The 12,926-nt window shown below is 37.7% G+C and overlaps 1 protein-coding gene across 1 annotated transcript in view; it reads left to right on the forward strand.

The window, feature by feature from the left end:
* Window positions 1–12,926, forward strand: part of LOC126470211 (neogenin) — a 242,885-nt gene that overhangs the window by 84,411 nt on the left and 145,548 nt on the right. The window contains exons 7-10 of the mRNA XM_050097890.1: window positions 2,617–2,759; window positions 2,896–3,171; window positions 3,588–3,837; window positions 11,176–11,458. Coding sequence (XP_049953847.1) covers window positions 2,617–2,759; window positions 2,896–3,171; window positions 3,588–3,837; window positions 11,176–11,458 — 952 coding nt within the window. The remainder of the gene's footprint in view (window positions 1–2,616; window positions 2,760–2,895; window positions 3,172–3,587; window positions 3,838–11,175; window positions 11,459–12,926) is intronic.

Raw genomic sequence — 12,926 nt, forward strand, 5'->3', positions numbered from 1 at the left:
CATTTCAACATTCTAGGACTGAATTGTAAAGGAGATGACACATATTTATATTAATGTGAACTTCATAAGTGAGCATTCTAAATTCCAATAAAGCACAGCCTGCAACCCTGCATTTTCTACCATCAAATCACGACAAACTTGACAAGAATTTCTGTCACATCATAGTGTAGGACTTACATAGCAGTCTATGTTGTTTTAGCTCCTACCCAAAAGAATGCCTGATAGCAGTACTGGTGATGCTGCTGGTGGGTGGAAGGGCTCACCTCTGTTATCTGTAGAGGGCTCTTGACATACTTCTCTGTTGCCAGTCTGATAGGATCTGAGTTGTCCTGCTCTCTGTGTGTCATGGCCTCCTTAAGAATACTACCACAGTGTTGACACGCAGTTGCTGCTTTCCATCAGTCACCAGCAGCAATCCCTCGAAGGTGTGAGGCATTTTTCTCATTGAAATGTTTTGAGCTACGCAATTTGACCCAGCAGCAGTCCTAAGTACTGTAAATTTGGTAGAGCTGCTAAAAGAGTCTGAAGTGTTACAGTTCTAGGATGAGAAAGAAGCGACAGCTTATTCTTGTAAAAAAAAAAAAAGTCAAAGTCTTGTATGTAAGTGGACTTGCATATGGTAGTGTGCTCCTGATAAGGTATATTAAAGGATATTGCTCTCAGATCTGCCACCAGATCGCATGGTGAGAGTTTCACACTATTTTATTGAAACAATTAACTGGGACTCTCACTTCACTGTCCACCACCGCTGCTACCTACTATGCATCACTTTGCCCAGGTCATGATTCAAAATTTATGGGTTGTCCACTATTTTGTGACAGGGTGTCTATTGGAAAGTCTTGCCTTACTCATTGAAATCTGCTGTGACGAAGGGACAGCTGTGTATGAATCCATACTCCCTGTAACGGTACAATCTTTGTCTTCGTATAGATCTTATGATGCACATTTGTAAAGTAATGTTCTTTATTACTCCCCCTGCTTTATGAGTAAGTGTCTGTAGCATTATTCCTGCACTTTCTAAATGTTTGGACAGTATTGACATTCTACATTGGATTCAAATCACATATACAACTTCTTTTCGGAGAATGTTGTTGTCTTTGATAGGGTCCACCAGTTTCTTGTGTACTATTTTGGCACAAAGGACACGTGTGTTACCCTCAAAGTGCAACAGAAAGGTACATGGTGGAAGTCTCAGTTCTTTCACAGTGTTCCCGTGGCCTAGACTTGCTTCAGTTGGAATGTGTGATTAATTTGTTGTTGTGAATGTAAGTTTTGCTGCAAAACCATCCTAGTATTGAAACTCACTGGGAAACAACACATACTTTCTGGACCATAATGTGCAATGCACATCCACATTGTGCAGAATATTGACAGCTGAGTGCATGCTAATACAGATCAGTGTTAGTAGATTTGTGACAGTTGCCGTATTCCAGCATTTTTTCAACTTACCTTTGCACTAACATTGCCAGAAATTGTAATTTACAATCTTTTTGTACCCCTTTCCTAAACTGAATAATTGTATGGAGCAATTTTAGATGTTGATCTAGTGACATAATCATGTGTTTTCAACAGCATTTGAAGTGAACAGTCGAAGAGATGTAAACAATTCACACGGTCATAAATAGATTGCCCCTGGACATTTAAAGCTGAAGTCATTTTCAACAAGCATAGACAATACTGACATTACAGAATAAATCTTTCACTCTGCAGTCAAATGTGTGCTGACATATGGGGCTGATACACATACCCATTTCTTTTCTGGTAGTGCTCCGACCAGATGACCTGTTCAATCATGACTCACCATAGGTTAAATTCTACTAACATATTTTTCCTACTTTCCAACTTTTTGGAAGCTTACCTGCAAATCTTGTTGGACTAGGTATTTCTGACAAAAGTGAAGGATCTGAATTTAGGTCCAGGTCTGAGACAAAATTTTGATCAATCAAGTCATTTTTATAACTCTGCATTTGGAGGAAAGAATAGCATGGGCGGTGGCTCCCACTCTTTCATTCTTCCACGATGACTTCGTGGTGTCTTTTGCCACTTAAAGCAGTAATTTTAACAAGGCATGCACAGCAGCAGCAATAGTGACTTTCATTCCAGATGCAGAGTATAACAGTGACCATCAAAACACTGGATGATAGTTCACAATTTACATGGCTAGTATACATAGTCTTTTATATAATTTTGTGTTATTTACTAACTACCTTTCCTATCTTTTAAGCATTGAAAGTTATTACCTTACTGACTCTCTTCTGTGGTCATGTTCGCCTGCAAATCGTTCATACTTGTTATCCTCATTTGGCTCAATATTTCTCTAGTCACATCTAGACAGTATTAATTTGTGCTTTTCATCATCATTAGAATAGACGTGTGTGTGTGTGTGTGTGTGTGTGTGTGTGTGTGCGTGTGTGTGTGTGTGTGTGTGTGTGCAAGAAGTATCATGCTGTTTTTGAAGTGTGGTAGCAAATTGTTAACAGACACTTTAGCAGTTAAGTTCTCTCATGGTTATGGCAAACTTTTGCCTTACCTCACCCCACTCTCTTTCTCCCTAAGCCTTCATTTGCTCTGTAAATTACTTTTCTCATGTATTAATATTTTTTTCCGTTGTTGAAGGAATTTGGATAGCCGATTCCAAAAAATTGGTCAGGGCAGTCTTCAGATATCTAATGTTCAGGAGGCAGATGAAGGAACATACCAGTGCCGAGCTGAAAATGGAGCAGATTCTGTAGATGCTGCAGCCACCCTTGAGGTCCAAGGTAATGATACATTTTTATAGATTTTTCAGTCTTACATAGGATGTACACAGAAAATGGAGAGTTTAACACTGAATATAAATGGAAAGCAGTAAAATACCAGGTTGTTTTGTATAATGAATTACCTCCTTTATGTCAGTTCCACCACATTTTCTGAAGCGGCCTGCTGATACTCATGCTTCTGAGAAACAAGATTTGGAACTTGAGTGTAAAATGTATGGCAAGCCAGAGCCTAAGGTACATTGGGAAAAGAATGGTGATGTGATATGGCCAAATGAATACATTCATATGGTTAATGGCTACAACCTCAAAATTCTTGGCCTGATGACAATGGATGCAGGAATTTTCCAGTGCATGGGATCAAACCCTGCAGGAAACATTCAAGCAGCTGCTCAGTTAACTGTATCACAGTCAGGTATGATTTATTTCCTACTTTCCAAACCATTATTCATTTGTATTGTATTGTATATTTTCCTTATATAAAAAATTATATAAATGTAAATAATATTAAAAAACTATATAGCTGATTTATTTTAAACACTTATTTTTACGTGAAACTATAAACAAATGATTAATTTTTTTTCTTTTTGTTTCCCCTCCTTCCTGCATTCTTTGCTTTCCATCTTCATGGGCATTTTCCTCACTAACTCTCCTTTCCTGTACAAAAACTTCATACTTTTAATTGTTTTGTATCAATTTCATTTTCCTTACTAACTTTAAAATAACTTTTTTTCGATTAACTCAAATTCTTCCATCAATTATCTGTTAAACTTGTAACCATCATATCCAACCCTTTTTCCTGTTTATTGCAATTGTTTTGCATGTTAACAGTGGATTTCCATGACAACTCTCTGTCTCATTCTGACGTTGTACTAACAAATTTCACCCAATCCCCACATTCAGCAGCCCCTCCCATAGATGAAGAAAGGGCACCAGTGCAAGATGTTCCATCAGCTCCACAATTCCTTGAAGCAGTCATTGTTTCCACACGATTTGTTACATTGAGCTGGAAACCTCCTGCAAATGCTCGGGGTGAAATTCTTGCATACTCAGTTTATTATCGGCGTGAGGGATCGCAAAGGTGAGTAATTAATTAAATTTTTGATGTACAGATTTGCAAAAGACTTCATGTTTAATACTTTTCTAACGGTAGTCTGAAATGTAGCTATGTTGTTACATGTGTAATAATTAATTATCTATTTAATTAAAAAAATATAATGAAATAGAAGAACATGATTTATGTAATTGTCTTAAAACTTCAATACATGCATATACTTGGTCAATTTGAATAGGTGATAATTTGCATTATAATAGTGACAATACATGGTTCTTCTGTGCAGCACATAGATCTGACTGCTTGTGAGGAGCAGCAGAACCTACCAAAACAGGTTGTTGGTTTTGTCCTATAACATAATGATGATGTGGCATGTGATGCATACATGTGCAAATGGAAAGAAAACAGAACACTGACACTATTTCTTCTGCATTCATACTAATTTTTGAAATGTAGGTTGTGATGATGTACTGATCTTTAGCACAGCACAAAGTTTAGGTTAGGCTCAAAGATGAAAGTTTGATAGTGATTTGGCAAAGTCAGCGATTGGGAATACAAAATCTTATATTTGATGACAAACTGATGTGTTGCATAGCACAAGTCTAGGTTAGGTTAAAAGGTGACAGTTTGGTTGTCAGCTGGCAGAGCAGCATTGAACACTTCAGTTAATGTGCGTGTAATAGTTGAAATTGGTAAAAATATGATTGTGTCTGACAATAAGAATTATTATATCATGAAAAATGTGTTTGTTTGAACTGATGAATCTGCCCAGATAAATGCACATTAGCATGCCCCTTTAGGGATTCAGGGAGGAGTGTCAGTCCCGGATCGAATCTACCTGGCAAATTAATGGCAAGGGTTGGTGTGCTGTCCAGCGTGGATGTGTTTTTAGGGGATTTCCTACATCTGACTAGGTGAATACCAAGCTGGTACCCATGTGCTGCCTCATCTACACAATTTCAAAATATTCTCAGAATTTCACATGGGTCAACACTAGATACTGATAAATGGGGTACACAAATCTCATCCCCAGGAGGGGGTGAAGGAGTTTTGACAGGAAGGACATCTGGCCACCCTCTACAACTAATAAAGTCAAATTCAGAACAATATGCCAAAACCATCAAGAGACAGAATAAGACCAGGTATAAGAAAAGGAAAAGATTATTGGAACTGATGAAGTAAAGCATATATGAATGTGTAAATACTTAAAAAAAACTGACAGTGGAGTGACATGATCCTTTAAATTATTAGAATTTGTTTGCTAATTACTGAGAATTAGTGAGTATTTTCAATTTTATGAGAACAAAGTCTTGTGTGGTGCCAAATATAACACATTCTTGGACTTCTTTCCATGTTAGTTCAGGGTAAAACCCCAAGCTTTTCATGATTACCCCCATTGATTTCGTCAGGCGCCACTGGTTGTCTAAACTGCTGCTGTGGTGGCATTATATAGCCCTTAGCTGGTTTCTGATTGGTCAGTAACTACGCAATGCTGTTGCAAATGATGTCAGTGTTTGTACTGGGGGTGCCACCACTCCCGTAGTAGCAAAAACATTGTGATGAATATCTCTGTCTCTTCTTTGCATTGAGAGCTTGCTTCCATGCACTGCTAAGATTATATCCACTGCCACTGTTAAAGTTCCTCTCACACATTCTTGTTTCTAGAGCCTCTTTAATTACAGAATCCCTATATGTAGGAGCCTGGGACAAAACTTTTGTTTCAACAAACAGTATTTTGTGTTTTGTTTATGAGACTCTGCTCAGCAACTGCAGATTTATCCAGTTCTTGATTTTTAATATGCTATTGATATTCTGCACAGCAGTCAAAACAGTACAGATGGGCTGACTGATGTAATTGCTTCCACACTCACAAGGGATGTTATAAATCCCAGGGATTCTGAGGCATCTTCTTTTGTACAGATTACCTAAAGTCCATGAAGAAGGTATTCTATTGAGACCAGTTGTTAGTGCTATTGATTCTCCAACCTATAGGCTAGCCAAATATATAACTAAGTTAATGACTCTGGTGGTTGACCACTGCGAACATCACATTGAAAGCTCCCATTGACAAAATTAAATAGATAAGCGTTGGTCCAAATGATATTTCAGTCAGCGTGCATGTGGTCTCACTGTTAGCAAAAGTTGCTGTGGAGGATGCGTTGAAACTGTTGGCAGAGCATTTTCCTCCTGAAATGATAAAGTTTTTCTGACATGTTATGATGACCACCTACTTGTTGTGAGCCAGCAAATTTTATGAAATAACAGATGGAAAGGCCATGGGTTGTCCATCGTATCCAGCACTAGTCAACTATTTTATGGAACATTTTGAGGAACATGGGCAAAATTTAGCTCCTCTTTGTCCATCTTTGTTTTATTGTTGAATGACACATTTGTGGCTTGGCCACACATTATAGAAGCTCTTGAGCGCTTCTTAAGCACATGAACAGTGAGCACTCAAACATCAAGTTCACTGTTGAGATAGAGAAAGAAGGAAGGCTGCCCATTTTAGATATTTTGGTACAATGAAAGTCGAATAGAAATCCCAGCCACTCAGTGCACCACAAGCTGATGTACACTGATTTATATCTTAATGCCCAGAGTTTTCGTCATTTGGTCCAGAAGAGAGCAGTTTTAAATATGTTGGTACACTTAGCAAAAACTGTCTCTGATGAGGACTACTTGGATTCTGAAATTAATCATCTGAAGTACATGTTCTGAAAGAATGACTATGGTTCATACGATGTGAATTGAGTGTTCTCCAAGAAAAAGAAATGTGAAAATGTTGAACATTCATGTGATGAGCCATCAGTTGTATTCCTTCCTTTTTGCAGCACTACATCGAGCAAAATTGGCTGAGTCCTGGGAAGAGAAGGTGTAAGACCTATTTTCCGATCTCCTAAAAAGATAAAGGAGATGCTACTCCCCGTTAAGCACAGTCGTGACCTCAGAATCTGTGGGAAATGTGTCTTGAGTGTATCAGTTATGCCACTTACTGCTCCTAATTAATAACTAGACTGAGATGTATTAAGGACCACGTGCAGGCAGAACACCTGTGTATAAAGTGATGATGTATTCCTGCACAGGTTTTTTCTTGATCAAGCAGGTGGAAGCACTCAGGACTGTGTGCCATCATTCCCCTGTGGTGATTTTGGACTTCCTTGTCTAATTTAATTCCTTACTGGCCTTACTTTCCCCAATACTTCAATCTCTCTTGTCAGATGAAGGAATCTCCTATTGCAAAATCATTCGGTTTTGTCCTATATTGTTCAAGAATGTTTCTGTTGTTATCTTAGAAGGTTAATTGTGTCCATTATGATGTGGGAGATGCTTTTTCTAATTGCTTTGTAAGATTTGGCAACTCCTGAAGTAGTGCAATGTGTTCTAATCCCCATCCAGTGGACATACTACAATAGATATTTAAAAGCAAAAGATAGAAATGCATTGTGATGTGGACAGTGTACATTGTAACATCCCAGCAAAATGCACAGAGTAATGTGACTGTTCTTTAGTGAAAGTAATACTGGGTATCCCAAACATCTAATTTCTTGTGAAATGTATAGACTGTAAGCTATTATTTCAGAGTCACAGGAGTTAAGAGCACTAAGATTTGTGTCAAAATTGGTAAACAATAAACCCTTGTCATAAGTTTTATGAATAGGATTGCATTGAGATCAGAGGTGAGTGTCCTTTCCAAATACTTGCAATGATCAGCAGGTGGAAAATCGAATCTTCATTTAATTGTGTTCCCAGATTGGCTGTCATAGTACTGAGTTCACATGATTGTTCAGCAATTAATTTGTAGTACAATATGAGAATACTCAGAAGACTGACTCTGTGACTTTGCACTGCATACTTGCTGTTGTGCATTGAATGTTCTAGGTGTGTTGCAGAAGAGGATCGATGCAATTGGATAGGAGCTGTTGTAGTACAAATGAAAGTTATGGATATGTAGCAAAGGCTGTATGCTATCACACCAGTGGGCACAGTTGCTGAGAGGAAGAGAGCCAAATCTGTAGTCATGGGTTTCTTGCATAAGAGCTGGGTTGGGTTTCTTGCATCAAAGCTAGGCTGTTGTAGCACTAGTTACGCTTTATAGAAGAAGGCTTGCAAATCTATAATCGTAATAGTGTTGATGATATCACAATCTACAGTGCAGCCTAAGTCGGTGTGCAAAATTACAGATAATTTTGGCAGTAACAGAATAACTGAGTAATATACTGAACTGTCTCTTGAGCTTCATTGGTCACATAATGAGTCCTCGTGGTGACTCAGGATAACTGTGTGGATTTGTGTCATTGGGCACTCTGGAGGCATGCTGCCACAGAAATTACATTCCTGTTGAGTAGATCATGGCTATAACAACTGACATGTTATCAGTAGTTTTGGAAACACTACCTCCCTCAGTCATTCCCTGATTTGTTGAGGAGGGGAGGAATTTATGACAATTCAGTGCAGGCTCCATTTTGGTATTCTCAGTAGTCAGCAGCATGGTGCTGGTGGTGGCATGTAGTCAACTTCCATTGGCCCATAGGAAGGGTGACAGTGGAGTGCTACTGTGCACATCAGCCTGAAGCCATACTAGTGAGTGCTGGAAATGACCAGAACTTACGGGGTGCTTGCAGCAGCAGCAGCTATTGGCTGCAAATAGGAAGCCGCATATGCAAGCAACAACCCTGTATGGCCATTAAATAATAATGCCACAGTTGTAGGATACTGTAGCTTGGGTTAAACGAAACGGATGGCCATTAAATAATAGTGGCATAGTTGTAGGATACTGTAGCTTGGGTTCATCCAAGTTAATGATTATGTGTATATGCTCAAAGATAAGTGGCCAAGCCATATCTGTGTGACTGGCACTGGATAGGCTCTTATAGCCAGTGCCACAGAAATGCTGTAGTGGATGGTGCTATTGTCCATGTAGGATCTATATCACACTTTTTTTCACCAACTGTTGTGGATCTTCATAATTTAGAAACAGAGTCAGCGTTACTTTGTGGCTGTCTTTCACTACCGATACCCTTTTTTGTCTGCCCTGTAGAGGAGTACATGATTCACTGTCTTATCACTAAATTTAGGGTTATTATCTGGGACCAAGGTACCATACAGAATCTTAGCTAGTAGTTCTGTACTCTCGGTTATACTCCAAGTCTTCCAAGCCAGAATGTTTGCATCAGGAAAAGCTGCAAGGCTACCACAATCCACATAACTGCCCCATACAACAGCCAAGGTCAACCAAGTACTACCTCCAAACACAGCTGAGACATCACAGGTAAATTGCATTAGCAGTCCACGGAAGACACATGGACCTTCAATAAACTGCTGCTTATTGAACTGCCCACTAAGGTCAATTTTTACTGCCTTCAAAGACTTATACAGAGGAACACTGCGACGCCAACGCCGACAATGATAATGTCAAACACGCATTGCAGCGGTATGTTAATACAAAGTGACGTTGACAAAGAAAGCGGCTTATCCGGAACCAAGGTACCATACAAAATCTTAGCTAGTAGTCAAACATGCATGTCAATGTGGAATGTAACATGCCACATGCTGGAGAATGCAATCCAAACTGTGGCAATAAGGGATGTAGTTAATGGAAATTACTAATTGATTACAAAAATTCCTTATCTATCTGGAAACAAGCTACTTCGTGCATGTTGAAACCAGTGTCTGAACCTAAAGAAAGCCACAGAAAGGCATCTTTGTTAGGAGACACTAATAGATCATGCCATTTTGTCCACAAAAATCCTCGAGATATTGGGCTGTAAACTGATGGTCATTAACAAAAACAGTAGTGAGGTGTAAGTCTTTATCACAAAAATCTCCATTGTGGCAGTTGTTGTGGTCTCAGCCGTAGTGGACAACAAGGTCTCCACATAAAGAAATTAATTTGATGCATCGATCACAATGAGTCCCAGTAAATGCTGACAAAATTGAAATTTAGATGTTGTCAGGGTTCTATTCGAACTGACCATTGTCATCATAAAGAGATATGGCATATCAATGTAGAATATAACATGCCACATGCTGGAGTATACAGTCCGAAACTTTGCCAATAAGGGATGCAGTTAATGGAAATTACTAACTGATTATAAAAATTCCTTATCTATCTGGAAACAAGCCACTTCGTGCCTCTTGAAACCAGTGTCTGAACCTAAAGAAAGCCACATAAAGGCATCTTTATTAGAACATTAGCTTATGAAGCATTTGTTAATGGTATCTGCTAAGAAAATGAGCCACTTGAAGTGAATCTTCTTTTCTGGTAACTGGATTTTGTGGCCAAACAAAGCTATTAATGGCTCCTGATCTAACACCATTTACAGGTTTTTTTGCATAAATGTTTCTGTTTCTTACTTTTGATTCCACAAATAATTTTGTTGCATTATCATTAGTGTGTCTGATGCAAAACATCATTGATCTTGCATGACAGAATGCTCCTATGCTGAGCTAGATGCATCTGTTCTTAAAATAACTTGTTATCCCAGAGTTTTATTTGGCTAATCTGCCTTATATTAAGATTGATGTGAGGACTTGTGATTCTTTCATATAGAGTAAATGACTATTTATCATCAATGGCGATATTATCTCTTGCCATCAATATTGTTTTGCTTGCAATTATATCGACATTGATTGAACATTACACTACTAGTACTAAAAAAGCTCAGTTGCTGAATTTATTGTGCCTATTTTTGTTTTCTATCGTACTGTGCATAGATAGAACACAGTATATGATCAGTTACAATGGCAGCAGCACAGAGACTGATGCAACAAACAGGTCAATCATTGGCAGAGTTTGCAAACTGAATGGCTAGCCAAAAAGTCCAGAGTGCTACAAAATCATAGTAAGCATGCACAAACAGTCCAGGGAGCAATCTGAATTGAAAACATCGAATGGACAAAATCAGTTACTCTACTGTTAATGTTTCATATTCAAGGCTTCATAGAATAGCAAGATGGGCTAATAGAAATAGAATAAATACACACCTGGGCAATCCTGCATACTCAGCTAGTATTAAGATAAAATTGACCATTGGAGCAAAACAAGATTTGAAGTATTATGGCAGATGAAACACATGTTGTAATAAAATTCCATTTTATGATACTGTGTTTTTGAATTAGTATTTCTCATTATCTTAGGCTGTTGAGCATTCTTGTTTAAATGCAACATTGCAGCACATAACAAGGAAAAAATCATTTTTATATGTTCAGCCGGATTTGTGACACAGCACCATTATTAGAGAGCCTTTTACCATTATTCATATTTCAAATTGTGAACATAAGTACAGTTAGAAGTTTTAGATTTCTTCAGTGAACATATTAATATTTATCTGTCACATTGTTATACAACAAACAGTTTAATTTCAGGGAACGCATAATGAATACAACACGATCACGACTTGAGGAAGTCAACATACCTGGACTGATGCCAGACAAATTATACCATTTCCGTGTTGTGGCATATAATGAGCATGGACCTGGTGCAAGTTCAGATATTTTAAGAGTGAAAACTCAAGCTGAAGTGCATGTACCAGGACCTCCCAGGGGCCTAACAGTGATTGCAACGAGTCCTACAAGTCTTCTTGTTCAATGGCAACCACCAGATCTGACAAATGGGCTTGTACAGCACTACAAGATGTTTTACATGCAGGTGCAGTAATATGGAATTCTGAAATAAGCAGTATTGATTGATATTCATTTCAACTTTATATCCTGTACATACTAGTTGTTCAAAAGAAATAAGTTTGTTCATTTGGACAGATGCTACCATTCCATGCGTAGTATTTCTGCACTTTTATTATGTGACTGTGACGTGCTACATATATATAGTGAACTGTTCTTGCCAACCGTGTTCCTAAAATTACATGCTTCATTATTTACCTTTGATTATTTGTCAGTGTTGTCATTATTTGCTTCCTAATTGTTTATAAACAAACTTCTTGCCCGTATTCATATCTGAGAGAGATGCAATCCCCACTACAAAAATAATGGTTAAAATGAAAAGCTGATACTACCTCAGCACCAAATAAGTGTTTTACTAAAGAATTATTTGTTGTGGTATATAAGTATGCAATTAAGAATGCAACTGTTTTATGACCCTGAGCTGTGCCCTGATACTGTGACAGGTTTCATGAGTTGATCAACTCAGTGACAGTGGGTAAGCAGTTTACTAGAAATATGTTATGTTCTGCCAGAAGTGTCATGTAAGATGTCTGACAAAATACACAAGACCAATGCTGCAAATCTATATATTTACCATCAGAGGCAGACTAAACCTTTCTGAGGTCCAGGGCAACAAAACTAAATGAGACCCTTGATCTGCTTAGAACTTGATCTGTCTGTAGTGTAAATTTTGTAAAAATGATTATATAGATGTAATGGTTGAGGAAAAAAGAAACTATTTATTATCTTTGTACTCTACATTCTAGTAATTGTAATATACATATTTAAAGTTATTGGTGAGAAACTTAGAATACAAATCAGCATTTAGCATAACCACCATCAGGTAGAAAACAAAGAAATAATAAATAATAGAATAAGCAAAGTACCTTTGATCTTATTTGTCTGGAAGCAAGGCTTGTACAATTATAATATGAGTTACTTTCCTGATCTTGGCACAAGATAGTAATTATTATTGATATTATTATAGTAGATGTTTTGGTGCCTTTATTTTTACTGAAATTCGCAATAATGCCTGAAATTTATTTAATTTGAAACTTTTTTTTCAGTTGATAAAATGGACAGATTGCGTAGTCGTTCCAGATTCATTGTAGAACAAAGATAATTTTTTATTGCTTTCAGTTAAGAGAAACTTTTGCAAAATGTGACTGAGACACAAATTTTCAAGAATTTTGGATTTGTAAGTGGTGTACAGAGTAAGGATTCACTGAAGTCCCATTTAATTATAAACTAAAGGATATCCTGGGCTGTCCACCTAGCAGCATCATCTACACTCATATTCATTGCATGTAGATACCTACGATGCCTTTTTATTTCTTGCAGCACCTGCTCCTTCTCAAACTCATCATAAATTTCCACCAGATTCTCCAGTGCTACAACTAGAGTGTTTCATGTAAAATAATTTTGTTTAGCAAACAACTGATTATCATTCTACAGTT

The sequence above is a fragment of the Schistocerca serialis genome, chromosome 3 (genome assembly GCF_023864345.2).
Source record: "Schistocerca serialis cubense isolate TAMUIC-IGC-003099 chromosome 3, iqSchSeri2.2, whole genome shotgun sequence".
In the NCBI taxonomy this organism is placed as follows: Eukaryota; Metazoa; Arthropoda; class Insecta; order Orthoptera; family Acrididae; genus Schistocerca; species Schistocerca serialis.